General features: G+C 40.5%; 1 protein-coding gene and 1 pseudogene across 2 annotated transcripts in view; both read left to right on the top strand.

Moving 5' to 3' along the window:
• MANBA (mannosidase beta) overlaps positions 1-26,631 on the top strand; it is a 105,848-nt gene that overhangs the window by 62,340 nt on the left and 16,877 nt on the right. For both annotated transcript variants that reach the window (XM_036340974.1, XM_036340964.1), the window contains exons 11-13: positions 1,787-1,954; positions 13,887-14,105; positions 22,951-23,115. In XM_036340974.1, the coding sequence (XP_036196867.1) occupies positions 1,787-1,954; positions 13,887-14,105; positions 22,951-23,115 (552 nt within the window). The remainder of the gene's footprint in view (positions 1-1,786; positions 1,955-13,886; positions 14,106-22,950; positions 23,116-26,631) is intronic.
• LOC118671905 lies at positions 9,251-10,751 on the top strand (annotated as a pseudogene).

Below are 26,631 nucleotides of genomic sequence, written 5' to 3'. Positions count from 1 at the left end.
TGCAGAGTTCGTTAACATTTTAAATTGAAGCTTACAATGAAATTCTCAGTCAGTTTGAAGGGTATCACAGAGTCACTGAAGTTTTCTTGCCTCTTCAGTGTTTGTCTCTGTGTTTTCACCAGCACCACAAACATGCCAGTCATTGCTGGTAGCAGCCTCACTTACCTGGGCATATGTAGAGGCAAATAAAGGAAATACTGTTTATAAGGATGATTTAGAAAAACACAGGATGTTAATTTTTTTAAATGAGCGATATCTCTTTAATGCATCTCTGTATGATGTATGAATAACTTAGCATCTTGAATGGAGACCACAGTGGAAACAGCAGCTGGGATCCATCACTGTGATCATCCCTGACTGTGAAAGAGAAGGGGTGAATACCACGGAGGTTATATTGCTAAGCCATGTTCCAAAAGAATTTCTCGTGACCATTGAATGCCTTTGTTGTCCTCAAAGGTTTAATTGCCCTCTTCTATTGGGGTGCATCTCCCTGTGTGTCAGAAGACCTGACACAGGGCTGGCCCACAGTGAGCCCAGCTCATGCAGACCTCAATTTTTTCAATATTGTTAACTTTTTATTCCATATTCTTACAGTTTATTTTAATGTATATCACACACAAAAAGATATTTTCCCCATGTCTTTTATTTTTTTATTGAATTTATTGGGGTGACATTGGTTAATAAAATTGTATAGGTTTCAGGTGTACAGTTCTATAATACATCTCTATATTGTGTTGTGTATTCACCACCCCAAGTCAAATCTCCTTCCATCACCACTTATCCTTCCTATACCCTCCTCCATCTCTCCCCACTTCCCTTTCCCTCTGGTGATCACCATACTATTGTCTGTGCCTATGAATTTTGTTTGTTTATTTGTTTTCAGACCTCAATTCTGGAGGCTGGCAGGGTTTTAGATAGATTCAGTAACAGCCTTAGTTGATTTCTTAGGACATGACATTGATACTTCTTTCACGTGACATCCTCTTGATGCCCTAATCTATTTTTTTCTTTAGAACATTCCATATGTTTGTCTTCAACTTCCAGAGCATCTCTGGTACTCACTTGCTTTGTGAAACCCTCTCTAGTTCTTATGGGTTTTGACCGTGGTGGATGGGAACCTCATACCTCTTTCAGCCTAAGTTCTGTCTCATTCGTATCTTCACTCAAAGCCCTACTTGCTCTTGAGACGACTGACCCTGTAATTTAATGTAAAATGCCCTGCATTCTGTACTTCTTAGAACCTTGTTGTGGCCGAGTCAGATAATGCTGAGCTTGATTTATTTTTCATGTTTAATAAAAGAAATTATATTTTCTTCAGTTTTTGTACAGCAGAGAAGAGCTGCCTTACCTTATCAGTATTTAGAAAATCTAGATAAAAAGAATCCCAGAGATTTTAAAAAATGTATTCCCACAGGTAAAGTTATAGCCATTTTCTAATGGGCTTTGTGGCATGTCAAAATTTATGTGCAGAGCTGGCCAGCCTGGCTCAGTGATTGAGCGTCGAGCTATGAGCCAGGAGGTCATGTTTTGATTCCCGGTAGGGCACATGCGAAGGTTGTGGGCTCAATCCCCAATGTGGGGCATGCGGGAGGCAGCCAATCAGAGATTCTCTCCCATCATTGGTGTTTCTATCTCTCCCTCGCCCTTCCTCTCTGAAATCAATAAAAATATATTTTTAAAAATTTATGTGCAGAAATTCAATGGCTATAATTTTATATTTATTATAGTTCTGAGTTTTTTTTATGTTGAGCATTTGAAAATTATTTTATGTTTTCTTACATTTTAGATCAGGAGACTGAAATCTCATCCCTCCATCATCATATGGGGTGGAAATAATGAAAATGAAGCGGCGCTAATGATGAATTGGTATAGCATAGACTTCACGTACCTCCCTACTTACATGAAAGATTATGTGAAACTGTATGTTGAAAACATCCGAGAGCTCGTTTTGGAGGTAAGTAATGGTTTTAATGCAGTAGAATTTAAGAACCTGTTTTAAAAATGGATCAGTTTGAAATTTGGTATAATATATTTTTATACCCTTTATTTTAGGGCAACCTTCAACAATATCATTTTAATGCAGAGCAGTCCATTATAATATTGCAGCCTGTGAAAGGATTCATGGGTTTTGGACTTCTTTAAGAATCAATGTATCTGTGGATCTCCCACACATACACCAATATTGTGTTTATAATTGAAGGTGGTCACAGACACTTTGGAGGCCATCCATGGATCCTCAATGGTTGTGAATCTATATATTAGATGATTATTGATATGCCACTTCTTTTCTTTTTTAAAAAATACATTAATATAGTGAATTCTGTGAATGAATTTTCTAATGATAACCTGGTCCTGGTATAAGCATTATGTAGTTAATAATGCTTTCTTCTTTTCCTTTATGCCAGATATAATTTGCTGATATTAATTATAATTAAAAATATTCATATTCACAAGTGAAATTGGTCTCTGGTAAGTATTATAAACTCAAATGTTTGAAGGAGCCAAATTTGTTTTTAAAAATTGAGTAGAGTAGAGGAGGCTCACAAAGAGAGAAGAGGGGCTGCAGCAATAGGAGAATGGATGTTGGATCTCATAACGTTTATATTCAGCAAGCTGCTTCCAGCAGCTTTTTCATACAAACATCCAGTCTCAGTTTGTGATACGGACTTTCCTAACATCTCTAGAAGGTTCACAAACCCTTTGCAACGACAGGCCTTGGGGTGCCGTGCCCTTGGCCTAATGGCCCCTGGCCAGGCAGCTGGCCTCAGTTAGAAGCTTAGCCTTTCCCAGGTACCTTTCCCAGGTACCTACAAACCCAGCACAAGTGCCAACCACTTGTAGATAACTTGGCTTATTCAAGGTGGCCCCAGGCTGGGCACAGGCAGTAGCCAGAGAGGCCCCAAGTAAACATGTTATGGCCAGCTTCAGACCACATTAGAGCACCACTGATTCACCCCCACAAATGACACACCCAAAGGGCAGTCTTGGTAGCCCTAGCTAAAGCAAATTCTGGTTTGAGGGTCAGCCCCTGCACTCCTCTGTAGTCACAGCCATTTCTCACAACCAATAAACTAAGAGTCAGTTCTTCCCATTGGAGTGCTAACAGAAATCAAGGCTTTACTACAACTGGAGCTGTACCCACACAAGGGACACACCTGTAGCATCCAGATAAGGTGACCAGGGAGAGTGCACTACTGGGCCCCACCAAATACCTACTACATAAGGCCACTCTAGCAATACCAGGAAATGTAGCAGATGTACCTAATGGGGAGACAAAGAAACATCTCCCAAATGAGAGAATAGGAGAAATTGCCAGAGAAAGAGCTAAATAAAATGGAGACAAGCAAACTACCACATGTGGTGTTCAAAACACGGGTTATAAGATGCTCAATGAACTTAGGGGAAGAGTGGACAATATCAGTGAGAACTTTAACAAAGAGATGGGAAACATAAAAATGGAGATAGAAAACATAAAAAAGAACCATTTGGAAATTAAGAATACAACAACTGAAATCAATAGTAGGTTAGATTACCCAGAGGATCAAATCAGAGATTTGGAAGACAAGGTAGCAGAAAGCAATCAATCAGAACAGAAAAAAAAAAGAATAGTTTAAGGGGCCTCTGGGACAACATTAAGCATACCAACATTTGCAACAAAGGGGTACCAGAAGGAAAGATAGAGAGCAAGGAATTGAAAACCTATTTGAAGAAATAATGATGGAAAATTTCCCTAATCTGGCAAAGGAAAAAGACACCAAGTCCAGGAAGTACATCTCAAACAAGATGTACCAAAAGAGGCCCACACCAAGACACATTATAATTAAAATGGCAGTTGTTAAAGGCAAAGAGATAATCTTAAAAGCAGCAAGAGAAAAGCAATTAGTTACTTACAAGGGAGCTACTAAAAAAGACTGTCAGCTGATTTTTCAACAGAAACTTTGCAGGTCAGAAAGGATTGGCATGACATATTCCAAGTATTGAAAAGCAAGGACCTACAACTAAGATCACTCTACCCAACAAAGCTATCATTTATAATCAGAGCACAGATAAAGAGCTTCCCAGACAAGAAAAAACTAAAGGAGTTGATCACCACCAAACCAGTATTACAAGAATTGTTAAAGGGTCTACAGTAAGAAGAAGAAAAAGACCAAAATTCGAATAATAAAATGGCAATAACTACATACCTATCAATAATTTAGATGCAAATTTGGATTTAACTGGAGAGCATTATGCTAAGTGAAATAAGCCAGTCAATGAAGGAAAAATACCACATGATCTCACTCATTCATGGATAATAGAGACCATTATAAACTTTTGAACAATAATAGATACAGAGGCAGAGCTGCCTCAAACAGATTGTCAAACTGCAGCGGGAAGGCCGGGGAGGGTTGGGGGGCAGGAGGTAGGGGGGTAAGAGATCAACTAAAGGACTTGTATGCATGCATATAAGCATAACCAATGGACATAAGACACTGGGGGATAGGGGAGGCTGGGGAACTGTCTAGGGCAGGGGGATAAAATGGACACATATGTAATACCCTTTGTAATACTTTAAGCAATAAAAAAAAATAAAAAAAATAATTTAGATGCAAATGAATTAAATGTTTCAATCAAAAACATAGGGTGGATGAACAACAAGACTCGTATATATGCTGCCTTCAAGAGACCCATTTCAAATCAAAAGACCCACTCAGACTTAAAGTAAAGGGATAAAAAAAGGATATTTTATGCAAATGAAAACAAGATAAAAGCTGGGATAGCAATACATACATCAGGAAAAATATAAGACTTTAAAACAAAGGCTACAACAAGGGACAAGGAAGGACCCAGCAATCCCACTTCTAGATATTTATCCAAAGAAACCCAAAACACTAAATTGAAAAGAAAATGCATCCATATCTTTAATGAAACATTATTGACAATAGCCAAGGTATGGAAGCAACCTAAGTGTCCATTGATAGACGAATGGATAAAGAAGATATGGTACTTATGTACAATGGAATATTATTCACCATAAAAAGAGTGAAATCTTGCTATTTGTGACAAAGTGGATGGATCTAGAGGGTATCATGCTAAGTGAAATAAGTCAGAGAAAGACAAATATATTACTTACATATGGAATCTAAAATACAAAATAAATAAACAGAAACAAACTCATCAATAGAGAACATTTTGATGGTTGCCAAATGAGAGCGGGTTGGGAAGATGAATAAAAAGGGGTAAAGATTAAGATGTGCAAATTAAGGAAAGGAAGAAGGAGAAGGAGAATAAAAAATATGAACAACAAAATGGCAATATATACATATCTATCGACAATTGTATCTAAAAATCAAACTAAATGAACAAGGAATCTAATGAACAAAATAAACTGATGAATAAAATAGAACCAGAGGCATGGAAACATGGAACAGACTAACAAATCTCAGAGGGAAGGGGAGGTGGGGAGAGATTAACCAAAAAACTTATATGCATATATGCATTACCTATGGACACAGACAATAGGGTGGTAAAGGCCTGGGGTGGGCGCAGGAACCAGGTGGAGGGGGACAATGGGAGGAAAAAGAGGGACATCTGTAATATTCTCAACAATAAAGATTAAAAAAATAATGTGCAATTTGCCAGTTATAAAAACTGTTATGGGGATGTAAAGTACAACATAAAGAATAGAGCCAATAATATTGTAATAATTAGAATCATGTCAGATGGGTATTAGACTTATCAAAGTGATCAGTTTGTAAGTTGTACAAATATCTAGTCACTATATGGTAGACCTGGAACTAATATAATATTGTATATCAACTATAATTAAAACTTAAAAATTATTTAAAAAATAAAATTATGTAAGTAAATGCTAAAGTAGAATTTGCTATCTGTCTAATATATGAATATGTTGGTGTAAGATATAAGGGCTAAATGTAGAGGAAAGAACTGGTTCCCAGCTCCACTTAGGGCAGTTCTCTTTGCACCACTCTTTGGTAGATAGGCATAGCATACTTGTATTTACTACATGCATATATAATCATGTCTTAATACAAATTGGCCTTTTTTTTTGCAGGTAGAGGAAACAGCATTTTTGTTTGTTTTTGAAGTAATGCCTTAAAAAATTTAACTTTTTAGAAACTGTAATGTTTATCATGTGATTTAATCATCTGATTGTATTTACAGTTTTAATCGTAATTAGATGTTTTAAGTATTTGCCTATATCCTGAAGCAATTCTATACAGGATATATTTAAAAGAATACTATATGATTTTGGCACCCAAATATGCCCAGTTGATGGCACTTTTCTATTTATGTGAAGAAACTTCAGTGGGATTACTTGAAAAACATAGGCTTAAGTTTTTAGCTTTTCTGATATGCTAAGTCATGTATCATGAAGAATTTTTCTTTTCACAAAGTGTTGTGGTTTAAGCTTTAATTAATATTTATAGAACATTTGTCTTAGTCTTTTAACTCACAGTATTATGTTTTTCATATCTGAGGGATTTAAGAAATAGATTTTTATATCTGATGATTTTCATTTCATTGCTTAATTATTAAGTGATCATGACTTCAAGTCCTTGCTGGGCCACTACATGTCTATGTAATCTTGGGCAAGATTACTGAATCTCCACTTTATTATTTATAAAATTGGGTTAACAATAGGCACTAACTATTAAGAGTTGTTATGTGGATTGAGTGAGTTAATCAATGAAAGGTGCATTACACAGACTTGGGCACATAGTAGACTTTTAATTAATGCTAGTCATCATTCTCATCCTTTGTTGGTTTTACTAAGCAAGCTAGGTCTTCAGAGAGTTACAAACTTTAATGTCTAATATTAACACTACATTCTTGAACTTAAATATTTATTTGAAGATAGAAAGGATTAAGTGCTATATAATCATTACTGTTATTTTTATGAAAGCATTAGACATTTAAGGAAAAAGACCATGACTGATCTATCCACATACTAATTGTAATAATTAGTTTCCTAATGATTTTTCCTAAAAAAATAGTAATTCTCTTGGTTTATCTTATGGTATTTCTTGGTCTGAATAAGCATTTATGGTCATGACTTAGAGAGGGGCCATTTGATAGAGTAAAAATCAGGCCTTAAGATTAACTGATACAAAAATGGAAAGAAATCATAGTGCATCATCAAGAGCAAATATTTTTAGGGAGAGACTCATTAGTGATTTTACTGACTGGCTCATCTTATCAAATTTTCAAGAATCTGGAGGAATGGGATCGGGGGCGGGAGGCAATCAGTCAAGCTTGATTGATTAAGGCCAATTAATTTGCCTTCTCCAATTTTACTTCAAAGCCATTATAACAGAATATTGTTTAAAATTTAAGAGTACCTACAGTCTTACCATGTGTTTTTATGTTTTAAATTCAACTACCGTCTGCTGCATATGTATTACGAGGAGCAAAGCCTCCTTCCCAATGCTGTGGGGAAACTTTTCCTCCTGGGCTTCCAGTGTGTGCTCAGGGGAAACATGGGAAGAATTACAGGGCAGAATGAAAGAAGTGCTATAAAAAATGTAGTGCCAGCATGGTGGAAACTATATGAAAGACCATCATTTATTTTTTTACTGGAGGCCCAGTGCACGAAAATTCATGCACTCGGGGGGTGGTCCCTCAGCCTGGCCTGTGCCCTCTCACAGCCCAGGAGCCCTTGGGGGATGTCCACCTGCCGGCTTAGGCCTGCTCCCCAGGGGATCAGGCCTAAGCTGGCAGTCAGATACCCCTCTGGCAGCCCGGGAGCCCTCAGGGGATGTCTGACTGCTGGCTTACATCAAGCTGCAGTCAGACATCAGTGCTGCCAAGGAGGTGGGAGAGGCTCCCTCCACCACCGCTGCGCTAGCAGCCGTCAGCCCAGCTGTGGCTGAGTGGAGCTCCCCCTGTGAGAGTGCACTGACCACCAGGGGCCAGCTTCTGCGTTGAGCATCTGCCCCCTGGTGGTCAGTGCGTGTCATAGCTACCAGTCATTCTTGTCGTTCCACCATTAGGGTCAATTTGCATATTACCCTTTTATTATATAGGATTTTTTAAAGACCATCATTTTTAAATGGAAGGATCTAGGAAGGCTTTTATTTATTTATTTTTTTAATATATTGATTTTTTACAGAGAGGAAGGTAGAGGGATAGAGAGTTAGAAACATTGATGAGAGAGAAACATCGATCAGCTGCCTCCTGCACAACCCCTACTGGGCATGTGCCCGCAACCAAGGTACATGCCCTTGACTGGAATTGAACCTGGGACCTTTCAGTCTGCAGGCCGACGCTCTATCCACTGAGCCAAACCGGTTAGGATGGAAGGCTTTTAAGTAAAAGGTGACATTCAAACCAAGCCTTTAGGTGGAGTAGAATGTGAGGCAAAGGATTATTCAGTAGGTGTTTTAGACCATAAAACAATGTGAATAAAAGTAAAAAGATGTAGGAAGCAGCATGCAGTGCCCAGTGCTTGAAGCAAAGGATTCCTGATTTGGTGTTGGAAAGTCAAAGATAGAAAAGTTAGCTTGGAAACAAATCTTTTTTTTTTTTTAATATATTTTATTGATTTCTTACAGAGAGGAAAGGAGAGGAATAGAGAGTTAGAAACATCGATGAGAGAGAAACATCGATCAGCTGCCTCCTGCACACTCCCTACTGGGGATGTGCCTGCAACCAAGGTACATGCCCTTGCCCAGAATTGAACCTGGGACCGTTGAGTCCACAGGCCGATGCTCTGTCCACTGAGCCAAACCGGCCAGGGCAACAAATCTTTTTTTTTTAAAAATGTATTTTTATTTTTTTCAGAGAGGAAGGGAGAGGGAAAGAGAGACAGAAACATCAATGATGAGAGAGAATCATTGATTGGCTGCCTCCTGCACACCCCCTACAAGAGATTGAGCCCGCAACCAGGCATATGCCCTGGTTCATAGGTCGATGCCCAAGCACTGTGCCACGCCAGCCAGGCTAGAAACAAATCTTAAAAGGACTTTGAATGTTATTGAGTGGGGCTGTATTCTGTAGACAGTAGGAAGCTAGTGGATATTTTGGGGGAGGGGAAGACCTTTATCCAACCCATTCTGGAAGGTACCTTTACTAGCAAAGAATTAGGGAGGTGAGAGATTTGAGGTTAAGAAACAAGTTATAAAAACCAGCGATATCAAGTTATTGAGAATAATAAATGCCAGACATTGATATATTAATTATGATTATTGTATTAATTAATTAATATTATTAATATATAGTAATGATATGTGTTTTATAGAATTTATTTATTTAATTTTTGTAACTATCCTGGAATGTAAGTAATATAATCTTTATTTTAGAGATGAAGGCATTGGAGGCTTACAACGATTAATTGCTCATGGTCATATTGGGTATAGGTAATAGAGTCCAATGGAGTGGGGCTGGAAATGAGGTGATGGAAAAAATATTTGAATTCAAAGTGACTGAATGCAGGGGCAGGGGAGTAAAATAGAGAGGGGGAGAAATTGAAGATGACTCTTACGTGGGTACCCTTAATGAAGGTAGGAAGCACAGTCAAATAATTTTGTGATTAATAAATAAGGACTTCTGCTTTGAATGGTTGGATTTGAAATGTTGGCAGGACAAGCCGGGTGGAAGTGTGGAGATGGTCAGTGGGAGTCGAGTGTGGAGGCGAAGTAGTCTGGGAGTAGTCCAAACATTTGGTGAGAGGGAATGCCTTGGGATAAGCCATGGGAGCGGGTCTCGGAAACCCTTTTTACGAAAATGGCGCTGAAAGCTAAGAAGGAAGGCCCTGCCCCTCCCAAAGCCGAAGCCAAAACAAAGGCTTTGAAGGCAAAGAAAGCAGGGTTGAAAGGCGTCCACAGCCACACACACACAAAAAAAGATCCGCACGTCACCCACTTTTCGACGGCCAAAGACAGTAAGGCTCCGGAGGCAGCCTAAATACCCTCAGAGGAGTGCACCCAGGAGAAGCAAGCTTGCCCACTACGCCATCATCAAATTCCCCCTGACTACCGAGTCAGCCATGAAGAAGATAGACGATAATAATACACTGGTGTTCATTGTGGATGTCCAGGCCAACAAGCACCAGATCCAACAGGCTGTGAAGAAGCTCTGTGACATTGACGTGGCCAAGGGCAACACCCTCATCAGGCCTGATGGCGGGAAGAAGGCATATGTTCGACTGGCTCCTGACTACGATGCTTTGGATGTTGCCAACAAAATTGGAATCATCTAAACCGAGTCCAGCTGCCTGATTCTAAATATAAAAATTTTACACTGTGAAAAAAAGTAAGGAATGTCTTGGGAGAGGGGACTGACAAGGAGAGGCTGAAGAGAGAGCTCTGTCCCTCGGAGAAGGAGAGGGGAGCTGGAGGAAGAAGAATCAGAAAGGTCTGGGGGAACCAGAAGGTGAAAGAGTAGTGAATGAGCCCCAGGGTGGAGAGAACTTCAGAAACAGTGGGTGTAAATAGTCCTTTGCTCACATCAGAGAGGGATGAGTGTGGGGTTTTTGCTTTATTTGGTAAGTAGAAGTCCATGGATAGTTTTTGAAAAACCAAACGAAAACTAAAAACAATTTTAATTAAGTAGAATGATGGAGAGCTTAGTCAAGGGCTGAGGAGTGAGTGAGTGTAAAGAAATCTGCTGGACTGCAGGGGACAGAGGGAATTGTTGGTCAGGATGAGAGGAGTCCTTAGGCTGAGGGAAGGGGGCAGTAGACAGAGATTTCTTTAAAGACTGGAGGATAGTTGATTGGCTATAGTTCCAGAGTAAAAAAAAAAAAAAAAGATGGCCAGAACACAGACAGGAAGGCTGGTAAAGAAAAGAAATGAGAGTGTTGTTGTTTTTTCTATGACAGAAGAGAAACAAGAAAAAATGGATATAACAAAAAAAGTGAAACTTAACGGAAAAAACTATTTTCTGATAATCTATTTCTCAGGGAGGCCTCAGTGGCCTTCTATAATATGTTTTGTTTCCAAAGAGCCCTGTACTTTTCCTTCAAAACATTCATCACTCTTACCCCACACTTGTTCAGCATCTGGTTTCACCACTAGATTTCAGTCTATTCTTTTAAGAGGTCAGCCAGATGTCTGTCCTGTTCCCTGCTGACTCTTCCATACATAGAAAGAGCTGCATGCCTGGCCCATCGCCAGCGCTCTAGAGATTTGATGTATTAATACTGGACAATGTCACAGATTTTCTCTATTTTTGCATTGCGGCAAAATGCCCGACACTCAATCAACACTTGATACATACTTGCTAAATGAAGGATTCTTCTCAGCGCGATAGGAAGTAAGTTCATCTGTTGAGGTGATAATAACCAAAACCTTTTGCGTTCTCCCTGTTGTGCTGGGCAGTACATTAAGTATGTATTTGCTGGCTGCTGGCAGAGTTGCACTGGTTTGCATAATAAACATTTCTTACTCAGTAACTACTACTGGCTGCTCCTGACGGGCAGGCAGCTGTCCTCCTTTCCGAGACACAGGCTCTTTCCACCTTCTAGCTCTGCCATCTCCTAGGCCAGTGATGGCGAACGTTTTGAGTTCGGCGTGTCAGCATTTTGAAAAACGCTAATTTAACTCTGGTGCCGTGTCACATATAGAAATGTTTTGATATTTGCAACCACAATTGAACGAAGATTTATATTTTTGATATTTATTTTATATATTTAAATGCCATTTAACAAAGAAAAATCAACCAAAAAAAATGAGTTCGCGTGTCACCTCTGACACGCATGTCATAGGTTCGCCATCACTGTCCTAGGCCCTGCACTGTCCTAGGGGGAAGAGGATGAGAACAAGGCACCTGGCCCCGCAGAGGTGCAGAAGCTAGGAAGCCACTTCCTGGGGACAACTCTATATATTTTGGAAATGGGAACATGGATTTTGGTGGACACTTAGCTACCTCTTCCACACATAAGTTCCTTACCATTCACGATAGCCCTATGAAGGAGGTACTGTTATCCCCATTTTACAGATAGGCTACTGAGGCTTATACCTATCCAAAACCAATAAGGTTCTGATTTAGGATTTAAACTTAGGTCCCACCTGACTCAGTAGCCTCTGTTCTTAACCACTAGACTAGTGTTTCTCAAGTGGAGGTGATTTTTGTCCCCAAGGGACAGGGGACATTTGGCAACATTATTGATCTTTCTTTTTTTTGGTGGTGGGGGAGGGAGGTACTACTGGCATCTAGTGGGTAGAAGCCTGGAATGCTACTAAACATCCTAGAATGCATAGGACACCCCCAACACACACACACACACACACGCACACACACACAAATTATCAGGCCCCAAATGTCATTAGTGCCAAGGTTGAGATTCTGCACTAGCCTGTACATTACCCATCATGGCAGAAGGTAAGGTTGAGGAAGACATGATAGAAAAAGATTAGGAACACCTGCTGTGAGGAACAAGCTAAGTGCCAATTATGAAAGGACTAGAGGCCCTCACTGTGGCCTGTGGGGATCAGGGGAGGAGCAGATCCCTGTCAGCTGAGAAGTGCTCTGGCTGTGGGAGCACACTGACCACCAGGGGGACACTCCTGCATTGAGCATCTGCCTCCTGGTGGTTAGTGCACGTCATAGCGACTGGTTGCTTAAGCTTTTATATATATACTAGAGGCCCGGTGCACAAAAATTTGTGCACTTGGGGGGGAAGAGGGGGGTCCCTCAGCCCGGCCTGTGCCCTCTCGCAATCTGGGGCCCCTCGGGAGATAACGACCTGCTGGCTTAGGCCTGCTCCCGGGTGGCAGAGGGCAGGCCCAATCCCTAGGTGCAGCCCCTGGTCGGGCTCAGAGCAGGGCCGATTGGGGAGTTGGGGCGCCGCCCCGTCATGCACAGAGCAGGGCAGATTGGGAGGTTGTGATGCCACCCTCAGTCACGCTCAGGGTAGGGCCAATTGGGGGGTTGGGGCACCATCCTCTATCACCCACAGAGCAGGGCTGATCAGGGGGTTGGGGCACCGCCACTCTCACACTCAGGGCAGGGCCAATGGGGAGGTTATGGCTCTACCCCATCACACACAGAGCAGGGCCCATGGGGGGAGGGTGGGGTTGGGGAGCTCCCCCCTATCAGGCACAGAGCAGGGCTGCTCAGGGGGTTGGGGCCCCGCCCCCTGTCACACACAGAGCCTGAGGGTGATCAGGGGGTTTGGGCACTGCCCCCTGTCACGCTGATCCCGGTGCCGGGAGGCATATTACCCTTTTACTATATAGGGTAGAGGCCTGGTGCATGGGTGGGGCCAGCTGGTTTGCCCTGAAGTGTGTCCTGGATCAGGGTGGGGTCCCCACGGGGTGGGGGTCCCCACTGCCTGGCCAGTCTGGGTGAGGGGCTGAGGGCTGTTTTCAGGCTGAGAGTGACTGCAGTTCCCAACCGCTCCTTTTTTTCTTTTTTTTTTTATTCCGGGCCATCTTTACCTTGAGGCTTGGCTCCAGCTCTTAGGCCTCCGCTGCTGAAAGTAGGTTTCTGGCCTTTGCTTACAATGTTACGAATCTGCTGGCTGAAGTCCGGCGGTATTTGTTACAATGTTTCTTAAACTGCCCGCTCAGAGGCCTGCAGCCGCAGGCGGGGAACGTTGGTTTCCTCCAACGATCCTCCGTCACTGAGGCAAGCAAGCCTCATGTTAGTTTCAAGCTACCTGGCTGCTGGCCGCCATCTTGGCTGACAGTTAATTTGCATATCTCGCTGATTAGCCAATGAAAAGGGTAGCGGTCGTACGCCAATTACCATGTTTCTCTTTTATTAGATTAGATAGAAAGGATTGGCAAATAGTAGAGAGGTGCTGGGGGTTGTTTAATGTGGAAGAACGTAAGTGGTTCTATTACTTTGCTATTGGCTGCGAGGCATTTCTGGGTCTTGATAGTATATTTGAAGAAGTAAATTGTACCTTATCCTTTAAACCATTTTGTTTCTGAACTCAGGCAGACAAGACTCGTCCTTTTATCACTTCCAGTCCTACAAATGGGGTCAAATCCATTGCAGAAGGCTGGCTCTCTGCTGACCCATATAACAATTATTTTGGGGATGTACATTTTTATGACTATACCAGGGATTGCTGGGATTGGACCATTTTCCCAAAAGCTCGATTTGCATCTGAATATGGATATCAGTCCTGGCCTTCCTTCAGTACATTAGAAAAGGTAAGCCATCTTTGATTCCCCAGTGGCTCAGAATGGTGAGCTAGGGCATATGTCATTTCGTCAATAGTGGTTCAGAAAACTAAATGAAATCTATTTATTTTAAATCACATTTTAGGAAGAAGATAATAGAAGATAACTTTTTTTGTTCTTTAACCTTTGGGGAGCTAAACTCTTGTAGTCATCATTTTGGGGATAGCTTTTCCATGTTGCTTTTAATTATAAAATGGGAGCCAGTAGCTGCTTAAGCCTGATTTATTATTACACATGAAAATAACTCCCACTTGCTACTTTCTATATGTCATACAACTTAAAAAATTACTTACAGATATTCAGAACTGGAAAGTTTATCACAGTAAGAGACATGAATGTGATAAATAAGTCTTTGTCTAACGTTATCACATCAGGTCATTCACTTCTTTTCTCTCCTCTTTCATTTCCTCTTCTTCCTCCTCCTTTTTCTTCGTGTTGGTGTATTTGATTATCAGTATGGCGTTTCACTTTCTCTGTCCCTAATGATTCAGTTTCACAGATGGATTCAGTTTTAGAGTTATATGTGTTCTTTTCTTTTATTTACTTTATTATTTTCAAGTTCCTATTTTATTTTTATTTTTCAATTACAGTTGACACTCAATACTGTTTTAAAAAAATGCAAAACTCTCTTGACCCAACCCCATCTCCTTCTAGGTATTACCCTATTTCTCATCTCCCGATGTGGCCAGACTTTCTGAAAGAGCAGACTTCACGCTCTGTCCTCGCTTCTCCACTTCTATTCAGACTTCACCCCACCCAAGGTGAAGTCTTAGCTGCCACCCCTCAATGACTAACCGATGTATTCGGATACCATATCCAAATGCGCCTTTCTTTTTTTTTTTAAGTAAATCTTTATTGTTCAGATTACTACAGTTGTTCCTCTTTTGCCCCCCATAGCTCCCCTCCACCCAGTTTCCACCCTACCGCCTGCCCTTACAACCCCCACTGTCCTCATCCATAGGTGTACGATTTTTGTCCAGTCTCTTCCCGCACCCCCCCCCCCCCGAGAATAGTCAGTCCACTCCCTTTCTATGCCCCTGATTCTATTATATTCACCAGTTTACTCTGTTCATCAGATTTTTTATTCACTTGATTTTTAGATTCACTTGTTGATAGATATGTATTTGTTGTTCATAATTTTTATCTTTACCTTTTTCTTCTTCTTCCTCTTCTTAAAGAATACCCTTCAGCATTTCATATAATACTGGTTTGGTGGTGATGAACTCCTTTAGCTTTTTCTTATCTGTGAAGCTCTTTATCTGACCTTCAATTCTGAACGATAGCTTTGCTGGATAAAGTAATCTTGGTTGCAGGTTCTTGGTATTCATCACTTTGAATATTTCTTGCCACTCCCTTCTGGCCTACATAGTTTCTTCTGAGAAATCATTTGACAGTCATATGGGTGCTCCCTTGTAGGTAACTGACTTTTTTTCTCTTGCTGCTTTTAAGATTCTCTCTTTGTCTTTTGCTCTTGGCATTTTAATTATGATGTGTCTTGGTGTGGTCCTCTTCGGACTCCTTTTGTTTGGGGTTCTCTGCGCTTCCTGGACTTGTAAGTCTATTTCTTTCACCAGGTAAGGGAAGTTTTCTGTCATTATTTCTTCAAATAGGTTTTCAATATCTTGTTCTCTCTCTTCTTCTGGCACCCCTATAATTTGGATGTTTGTTCGCTTGAAGTTGTCCCAGAGGCTCCTTACACTATCTTGATATCTTTGAGTTCTTTTTTCTTTTTGCTTTTCCGGTTGGGTATTTTTTGCTTTTTCATATTTCAAATCTTTGACTTGATTCTTGGGATCCTCTTGTCTGCTGTTGGATCTCTGTATATTATTCTTTATTTCAGTCAGTGTATGCTTAATTTCTAATTGGTCCTTTTTCATATCCTTGAGGGTCTCAGTACGTTTCTTGAGGGTCTCATTAAGTTTATCGGCGGTTTCTAGAAAATTCTTGAAAAACCTTATAACCTTGGTTTTGAACTCTATATCTAGTAGTTTGCTTTCCTCCATTTCTGTCATTTGTGACCTGTTTCTTTGTCTCCGCATTTTGGCTGCTTCCCTGTGTTGATAGAGTGGCTTTGTGTGCTAGGTGTCCTATAGGGCCCAGTGGCTGAGCCTCCCCAATTACCTGAGGTGGACACTCTTGGTGCACCCCTTTGTGGGCTTTGTGCACAGTATAGTTTTAGTTAAGTCTTGATTGTTGTAGGTGTCACCGGGAGGAATTGACCTCCAGGCCAATTGGCTGTGAGAATCAGCTGTGTCTGCAGCGGGAGAACTTCTGTGCTGGAGACACCCTTCTGGGGAAAGACTTGCTTCAGTGGGGCTTTGGTGCTCACTGAGTCTGCCCCCTGAGTGTATCCCTTATGGATCTGAGGAGTTGTAATCTGGATGGTCCCCCTCTGACCACTGGGTACATGGGCTCTTGGATCTCTAAGGAGGTGCTAATTTAGCCTCTGCCTGAGGCAACCCAGCAGGAGCTATGGAGAGATCTGCAGATTCCTCTTCCTTGTTTGGGGTTTGGAGGTGCCCAGATGAGGCCCAGCTGTGAAGCAATGCAAGCTACTGTGGGGCCTTGGGCCTTCTTTTGGATGTTCTGGGTCTCTCTGACCCAGCTGCAGTTTGTTAGGTAATTTTAGATCTCAAAGGGCCAGCCCATTCATATGCAAAAAACTCTGCTAGCAGCTTGGGTGGGGCGGGGTCTCAGGGAATCAACAGGGCAGAGCAAACAGCTATGGCTGATCCTCAGCCCTGTCCTAAGAGGCCCTGGGTCTCAGTGTCCCATCTCAGTGTCCCACGGTAATTGCTGCAAGCACCTCTGAGAGAAAGCTGCCCTCGAGTTCTGACCAATGCCAGACAGTCCATTTTCTCCCCATATGAGTCTGGCTCCCCAGAGATTCACCCGGAACTGGAGTTCAAGCTGTTGGGAGCTTGTGACTCCCTCCTGATTGAAAAAGACACTGGCATCCTTCGTTGCCAGCCCTTGCCACGTGCGCCTCGGTACCTCTGCACTTTACTTCCTCACCTCCTCTGAGTCTCAGTGTGCTTTTCTCTTTCCTTCTAGTTGTAGAATTTCCACTCAGCCAGCCTTCCTGTGATTCTGGATGATGTCCGTTTTGTCTTTTAGTTGTAGTTTTGAAGTGGTTGTGCAAGGCAGCAATTTCAGGTGTTTACCTATGCCGCCATCTTGGTTTCTCCCAAATGCGCCTTTCTTTATTGTTGTTGTCTTACTGCCCTCAGCAGCATTCCTCACAGTGAGGCACTCTGTCCTTCTGGAAGCACGTTTCTCTCTAGGCTTCCCTGGTCCCCATTCTCCTAATTAGGTCCTAGTCCACCATCTTCTCCTTCCCATCCCAGGTGTCGGTTCCTCCTACTTTACCCAACATGAAATGTCCATGGTCTTCAGTGCTCAATCTTTTTTTTCTACCTAGAGAATCTTGTTCATGCCCATGGTTTTAAATATTGTGTATCAACCACTAGATTTATATTTTTCCTATTTTTTTCTTTCTCCATTTTCTTCTCTATTCTGTGTCCAATGTAGAGCCATCATCTTGAGTGAGTGACTCTAGAGACAGCTCAATCCTCATCTCCAAGTGCTGCCCTAGGAGCAGTGGGGATGGTGGTCGTGTTGGTCCCAAAGTTAAGGCACTGGAATTCTCATAATTGCTCTGCCACTAACTTGCTACATGATCTTAACCAAATCATGTAACCCCCTCTGTGCCTCAGTTTCTTCTGCTGTAAAATAAGGGTCTGTAAACTGTTTCTGAAGTCCTGACTTCTGAAATCCAGACTTCTTCAGGTCTTCGGGTCTTAGCCTAAATCCTACCTGAGGGTTAGGTTGTGTGTTCTTTTAAAAACAACATTAGTGAGATGTAATTCTCTGACCATTTAATGTGTGCAGTTTAATGGTTTTCAGTGTATTTCCAGAGTTATGCAGCCATCAACATGATCTAATTTTAGAATGTTTTCATCACCTCCAAGGAAACTCTGTATGTAGCAGTCACTCCCAACTCTCTCTGACAGTCCCATCCCAGCTGTAGGCACCACTACTCACTTTTGCATTTCTATATATTTGCTTGTTCTGCACATTTCATATAATTGGAATCATAAAATATGTGATCATTTGAGACTGGCTTCTTTCACCTAGCAAAAATTTTCAAGGTCCATCCATGTTGTATCATTTATTAGTATGTCACTCATTTTTATTGCTGAATAATACTCCATTGCATGAATATATATTATATTCTGTCTATCCATGTATTATTTAATGTATATTTGTATTAGTCCCACTTTTGTGCTATTATGAATAATGCTGCTATGAACACTTGAATACCTGTATTTGTGTGACCATCTACTAAGTTATACCAAGGAATGGAGTTTCTGGGTCATATGTTAACTGTTTAACATTCCAAGGAACTACCAAACTGTTTACCATAGCAGTTCCACCATTTTACATTCCTGCCAACAGTGTATGAGGGTTTCAGTTTCTACACATTCTTGCCAGTACACACTTGTTATTTCCCATTTTCTCCTTTTTTTTTTTTTTTTGCATTTCCCTGGACATTTATATTTATAGAAAATTTGCATTTCTTTGGCTAATCATTTGATCATGTTTTCAAGTGCTTGGTGTTTATTTAAATATCTTCCTTTGAGAAATGTATATTCAAATATTTAGCCCATTTTTAAATTGGGTTATTTGTCTTTTTATTATTGAGTTGTAAAATATATATTTTTTAGATATGTTCTTTATCATGTATATGATTTACAAATATTTTCTCCCAATTTATGGGTTGTCTTTCTACTTTTTTGATAGTATCCTTGAAAGTACAAACATTTTAAATTTTTTAAATATATTTTATTGTTTTTTTACAGAGAGGAAGGGAGAGGGATAGAGAGTAAGAAACATCAATTAGAGAGAAATATCGATCAGCTGCCTCCTGCACACCTCCCACTGGGGATGTGTCCGCAACCAAGGCACACGCCCTTGCCCGGAATCAAACCTGGGACCTTTCAGTCCGCAGGCCGATGCTCCATCCACTGAGCCAAACCAGTCAGGGCCATTTTTAATTTTGATGAAGTTCTACTTAGCAATCTTCTCTTTTGTCTCTTGTGCTTTTAGTGTTGAACCTAAGAAATCATTGCCTAATGTACATCACAAAGGATTATTTCAATGTTGTCTTCTAGTTTTAGATTTTAAATTTAGGTCTGTGACTTATTTTTTTTTAAATATATTTTATTGATTTTTTACAGAGAGGAAGGGAGAGAGATAGAGAGTTAAACATCAATGAGAGAGAAACATCGATCAGCTGCCTCCTGAACACCCCCACTGGGGATGTGCCTGCAACCAAGTATATGCCCTTGACCGGAATCGAACCTGGGACCTTCCAGTCCGCAGGCCGACACTCTATCCACTGAGCCAAACCAGTCAGGGCAGGTCTGTGACTTATTGTCCTGATGGTGTGAGGTAGGTGTCTAGGTTCATTCTTTGGATGTGGATGGCCAATTGACCCAACACTATTTATTGACAAAACTATTCCTTCCCTCACTGAATTCTCCTGACCCCTTTGTCAAAAATCAATTGGCTCAATTGTTAAGATTTCTTTTTGGATTTTCAGTTTTGTTCCATTGATTTGTGTGTCTATTTTATGGGAGTATGCACTGTCATGATTACTGAAGCTTTGTAGTAAGTTTTGAAAGCAGGAAGTATGAGTCTACCAACTTTGTTCTTCTTTCAAGATGTTTTGACTTTTGTGGGTGTTTTGCATTTCTATATGAATTTTAGGATCACCTTGACAGTTTCTGCAAAAAGCCAGCTGGGATTTTGATAGGGATTGGGTTGAGTCTGTAGATCACTTTGCAAAGTATTGCCATCATAACAATATTGTCTTCTGATTCAGGAACATGTGCTATCTTCTTTAATTTTGTAGGTTTTTTTTAAATCTTCACCTGAGGACATGCTTAGAGAGAGGAAGGGAAAGACAGAAAGAGAGAGAGAGAGAGAGAGAGAGAGAGAGAGAGAGAGAGAGAGAGACAGAGAGACAGAGAGACAGAGAGAGAGAGATCAGTTGCCTTTTGTATGTGCCCCGACTGGGGATCGAACCTGCAACCCAAGTATATGCTCTGACTGGGAATTGAACTGGCAACTTTTTGGTGCACAGGATGATGCTCAACCAACTGAGCCACACCTACTGGGCTAATTTTGTAGTTTTTAGTGTACAAGTCTTATACTTAGGTTAAATTTATTCCTATTTTATTCTTTTTTTTGGTGCTATTGTAAATGAAATTGTTTAGTGATATAAAGATACAATTGATTTATTTTGTTTACTGAACTTATGTTCTGCAACCTTACAGAACTCATTTATTAACTCTAATAGGTTTTTTTTTTCTAAAAATTTTTAGAGGTTTCTATATAAAAGAGCATGTCATCTGCAGATAGAAATAGTTGTATTTCTTCCTTTGCAATCTGGATGCCTTTTATTTACTTTTCTTGCCTAATTGCTCTGGCTGGGACCTCTAGTACAATGTAGAATAGAAGTGGCAAGACCAGACATCCTTGCCCCATTGCTTTCCCAGGGAGAAAGTTTTCAGTCTTCACCATTTAGTATGATGTTAACTGTAGGTGTTTCACAGGTGCCCTTTATCAGGTTGAGACAGTTCCCTTTTACTCCTACTTTGTTGAATGTTTATGTCATGAAAGGGTTTTGGATTTTGTCTAATGCTTTCTGTTCATCTATTGAAATGATCAGGTAGTTCTTAACCCCCTCCCCCATCACTTGTGTAACGTAACCACAAAGTTTTAAAACAATTTCAAAATCTTCCTCAATTTCACCGCCTGAACACAACTATATTTGCTTCTAGATATCAAAGTAATATTGTATTTGTAGCTTTCATAGTAGTGTTATAAACTTAGTTTTATTACTCTCATATTGGGGGGCTGGTCTTTTGGGAATGATATTATTTTAAAATGCAGGAGGAGGAAGTACAGTATCCCAGTATTCTGACTTAGTCAGAAACAAGTACTGAGAATGGGAAAGAAGGAATGAAATGTTTTATTTAACAGTAATTCACCCTCTTCTGCTTTCACTGAGGCCCAGGAGGAAACCAAGGCAGTGGAGAGTGAAAGTTCTAACTCTATCCCTACATAGTAATTCAAACTTATTATCAGACCCAAATCTGATCACTTTCTTTCCAGGGTGATAATAGTGTCTACTCTGTTTGGTTGTTATGAGGATTAAATGAATTAATATTCTTAAAAGCAATTAGAACCTTACCTGGCACTTTCTAATTTTTTCTGGTAACATTGTTATAGATGAAGTTTATAAGACTTCCAAAACACAACTATCAGAAGGTAGGCAGTTTCCCACATAACAGAAGAATAGGGTTGTGATTATGGGATACATTCAAATCATTACCAATCAGAGAGAGGGTTGGGAGGTCCAGAGGTGTGTTTCAGACTTTAAAAAGGAAGAAACATTAAAAAAAGAAATATTATTGATATGTGCATCTCAGATGTGTACAGATGACTGTAATACTAATATCTCTATTTTAAATAAATTACAGGAGTAATTCATGTTCTCTAAACTGTCTCTAAACTATATAACATTTAGAAAAACTTCCACATTAAATATGGCTAATGTGCATTACTTAAGTTTGGTATAAATAAACACCTAAAGAATAACTTTTTCCTCTTAAGGTGATTGGTCTGAGCAATGCCTGATTACTGGGGATTATAAGTCATATTTTATTTAAAAATGATTTTTTAAATTGCTGTATTCTTTTTTAAACGTTTTTATTGATTTCAGAGAAAAGAAGGGAGAGAGACATAGAAACATCAATGATGAGAGAGAATCATTGATTAGCTCGATTGACCAAAATTAAACATTTCAAATATATTTAGTAATCACTGAGAAACAGATGAGCAAGTGCTAAAGCATTTGCCATCTTTTTTTTAAAAAAAATATTTTATTGATTTTTTACAGAGAGGAAGGGAGAGGGATAGAGCTCCTGCACACTCCCCACTGGGGATGTGCCCACAACCAAGGTACATGCCCTTGACCAGAATCGAACCTGGGACCCTTGAGTCCGCAGGCCGATGCTCTATCCGCTGAGCTAAGCCGGTCAGGGCAGCATTTGCCATCTTAATAGTGATATTTCATTCCTGTTAAAGAACTGACAGTTTTAACAAAATGTTGATTTCAGTTCATTATTCAGTTTTGACAATTTGATTACTTAAATAGATAAAATGACATTTAAAAATACACATAACTAGCCGTGGCCAGTGTGACTCAGTTGGTTGGAGTGTCATCCCATACATCGAAAGGTTGTGTGTTTGATTCTGGGTCAGGGCACATACCCAGGTTGCAGGTTTGATCCCCAATTAGGGTGTGTGCGAGAGACAACCAATCGATGCTTCACTCTCACGTGGATGTTTCTCTCTCTCTCTCTCTCTCTCTCTCTCTCTCTCTCTCTCTCTCTCTCTCTCCCTCTCCCTCTATCTCTAAAATCAATAAAAACATATCCTCATGTGAGGATTAAATTTTTGTAGGTAAAAAATACACATAACTAATGTTTATAAAAGGAACAATATTTTGATAGGACCTTCAATGGAAATATCACATTGTAATTTCTTAGGTTTGAACAAGGAAGGGTATAGGTGCCAAATCCTGGTTTTGTGATTCAATTTTGTACAAGGCTGGTCTTTCACCACCAACAAATGTGATGAAAAAAACATCTGTGATATTATTCCAGTGTATAGAGTTTATCAGAAATGTGTAGAAAAGTACTCCTGATTTCTCAATGTGTACCTCTTATTCTTTACTCAAAAGGTTTCATCTAAAGTAGACTGGTCTTACAACAGCAGCTTTTCAAGTCATCGACAGCATCATGAAAATGGTAACGAAGAAATGCTTTTTCAGGTTGGACTTCATTTCAAACTCCCGCATAGCACAGATCCATTACGTGAATTCAAAGATACCATTTACCTTACCCAGGTAAGGCATTCTCAAATGGAGTTCAAAAGGCTCCTGCAATTAACATAAGAGATCATATAAGTTTTGTAAACCTATGTGGTGAAAACTTTTTTTCATTTTACTGATTAAGGAATTGACCTTCAAAATTGATGTATGATGCCATGTAAGACTTGAAATAGTTAATTTTTGGCATTTGTCTCTCTTACAAGAATAGCTCAGAAAGTTCTACAAAAATGTATGCATTAAAATGTTTCCCAGCTCAGGATTACTATAACGTTCCAGGAATTAAGACAGTAGCATTTCCCAAGGATAAAATGGAGCAATGGGACATAATAGAGTCAAGAAATAGACTCATGTAAAAGATAGTCTCCTGACTTATGGACACGATACCACTGCAGTCTTGTGGGAAGGGATAGTCTTATCAGTGAACAGTGCTATAGATGGTGGGTATCTTTAGGGGAAAATAAATGAACTGTGACACTATAGACAAAAAGTAATTTCATCAGTGATTAAAGATTACACTGTGAAAGGTAGTACAATAAGGCTTCTAGGAGAAAACATAAGAGAATACTTCATTATATTGGCATAGGGAAAGATTTCTTAAACAGGACATCTACACTAATAAAAGAGAAAGATGCAAATTAACCATCACTCTGCCACTCCGCCAAACACCCACCAGCCAATCAGAAGCGAATATGCAAATTAACCCAACTAAGATGGTGGCAGCCGTGGAGCTGGAGCGAGCAGGAGGCTTGGGTTGCCCCCAGCAATGGAGGAAGTCAAGCTTCCTGCCTTCCCTGGCTGGCCTTGGGCTCCGCTCAAGGCTACAAAGTTTCAATTATAGAAGATAAATAAATCCCAGATACCTGCTTCCAGCCCACCCTGGCCTCTGCTCAAGGAGGCGCTGGAAAAAAAAAGAAAAAAAGGAGAGGCTGGGAGCTTGGGTCGCTGGAGGGTGTGGCCAGCCTGAAAACGGCCATTAGCCCCTCACCCAGGCTGGCCAGGCACCCCAGTGGGACCCCCCCCCCCCCCCGAAAGGGCTGTGGCCAGCCTGCAAACAGCCATCAGCCCCTCACCCAGGCTGGCCAGGCACCCCAGCAGGGACCTCCACCCTGAAGGGGGTGTGGCCAGCCTGAAAACAGACCTCAACCCCTCACCCAGGCTGGCCAGACCCCCATGGGGTGAGGGTCCCTGCTGGGGGACTGTGGCCAGCCTGCAAACAGCTACCAGCCTCTCACTCAGGCTGGCCAGGAACCCCAGCAGGACCCCCACCCTGATCCGGAACATCCTTCAGGGCAAAGCAGCTGGCCCCCACCCGTGCACCAGGCCTCTATCCTATATAATAAAAGGGTAATATGCAAACTGACACTAACAGCAGAATGACTGGGAATGACTGGTCACTATGACACACAATGACCACCAGGGGGCAGACGCTCAATGCAGGAGCTGCCCCCTGGTGGTCAGTGTGCTCCCACAGGGGGAGCTCTGCTCAGCCACAAGCCAGTGTAGTGGTGGTGGCGGGAACCTCTCCTGCCTCCTCAGCAGTGCTAAGGATGTCTGACTGCATCTTAGTCCTGCTCCCCGCTGGCAAGTGGACATCCCCCAAGGGCTCCTGGGCTGCCAGAGGGATGTCTGGCTGCCAGCTTAGGCCTGATCCCCCCAGGGGCAAAGGCCGGGCTGAGGGACCCCCTGAGTGCACAAATTTTTGTGCACTGGGCCTCTAGTAACAACTATAACTGTGAAAGAAAGGAATGATAAATTGTACTTCATTAACATGGACATTTGTATATCAATAGCACCATTAAGATAGAGAAAAGGTTAGCCACGGATTAGGGAACAATATTTGTAATACATATACCTGATAAAAGATTTGTATATTATACAATAAAGAACTTCTATAAAGCAGTAAGAAAAAGACAGATAACCTATTAAAAAATGGAAAAAAGCTTCAAATAGGCACTTCACCAAAGACGATATCCAAATAGAAAGTATAGGAAAGTCTGCTCAATTCCATTCTTAATGAAGCAAATGCAAATTAAAGGCATGCCAGGATACCTCTACTTGCAGTACAATTTTAGCACAATGGCTAAAATTAAAAAGATTGACATTACCAACTGTTGGTGAGGAGGTAGGACAGCTGAAACTTTTTTTTTGAAACTTGTAGACATTGTTAGTAGGAGTGGAAATTTGTTTAACCACTTTGGGAAATGCTATGGCAATTTCTACCCAAGCTAAACATTTGCTTACTTTTGAGTCAGCATTTCTATTTCTAGCTACGTACCCTAGAAAATTGAGTGCATACGTCTGTCAGCAGACATCTAAAACAAGTGTTCATAGCAACTTTATTCATAATACCCCCAAACTGGAAACAACTTAAATATTCTTTAACAGAAGAATTTATAAGCAAAAAGTGGTATATTTATACTACAGTGAATACTCTACAGCAATAAAAAAACAATGAACTACTAATATTAGCATCAACTTGGATGAATCTCACAGGCATTATATTGAGCAAAAGAAACACTAAAGTTTCAATATAGACAAAATGAATCCAGATGATAGAGAACAAATTAGTGGTGCCCACTCTTGTGGAGGGAGATGGTGAACTACGAATAAGAAAGGGTACAAGGAAACTGTCCTGAGTACTAAAACTGTTATATCTTGATCTGGGTGCTGGTTCCATGGTGTAAACATATGTTAAAAGTCACTGGATTGTACACTTATGATCTGTGTATGTTACATTTTGCACCTTCCTAGACTTTTTCCAAAACAGCTCTATTGAAATATAATTGACAGACCATAAAATTCACTCATGTTAAGTGTACAGTGAAGTGGTTTTTACTATATTTATCAAGTCTTGTAACTGTCCCAGGTTTCAATTTTAGAACATTTCTTATATCTCAAAAGGATTCCTTGTGCCTATTTGCACTCACTCTCTTTTCTCCCCTTCAGCCCCAGGCAAACATTAATCTGCTTTCTATCTCTACAGATTTTACTTTTTTCAGCATTCCATGTAACTGGAATCGTATAATATGTGATCTTTTTGCATTTGGCTTTTTTTTTTTTTCTGACTATAATGTTTTTGAAGTTCTTCCATGATACAGTATATATCTATACCTCATTCCTCCTTCTTGCTAAATGGTATTCTCTTGAATGAATATGCCATTTTTTATTCATCTACTCATTAGTTGAGGGACATTTGGATCATTGCTAACTTTTGACTGTTATGATAATACTGCTATGAATACTTACATACAGATCTTTGTGCATGTATTTTAATTTCTCTAACATAGAAATATATGAGTGAAATTCCTGAGTTATGTAGGAAATTTATGTTTAACTTTTTACGAAACTATTGAACTGAATTTTGGATAATAATTTCATTTGAATGTTCCCATTTTACTTTTTTTATTTGCTAAAATTTCATGAAACTGAGAACTATGTGAAACTATATTAAAGCCTCTGCTTAGTTATTTGTTGTTTTGCCATTTCAAGTTCTGAGAAAAAAGGTAAGAGCCTAATCCCCGTCATGTGAGT

Source organism: Myotis myotis, unplaced genomic scaffold, assembly GCF_014108235.1.
Source record: "Myotis myotis isolate mMyoMyo1 unplaced genomic scaffold, mMyoMyo1.p scaffold_m19_p_1, whole genome shotgun sequence".
Classification (NCBI taxonomy): Eukaryota; Metazoa; Chordata; class Mammalia; order Chiroptera; family Vespertilionidae; genus Myotis; species Myotis myotis.
The sequence above is the reverse complement of the archived record's forward strand: the minus strand, read 5'-3'. Positions and strand labels throughout refer to the sequence as shown.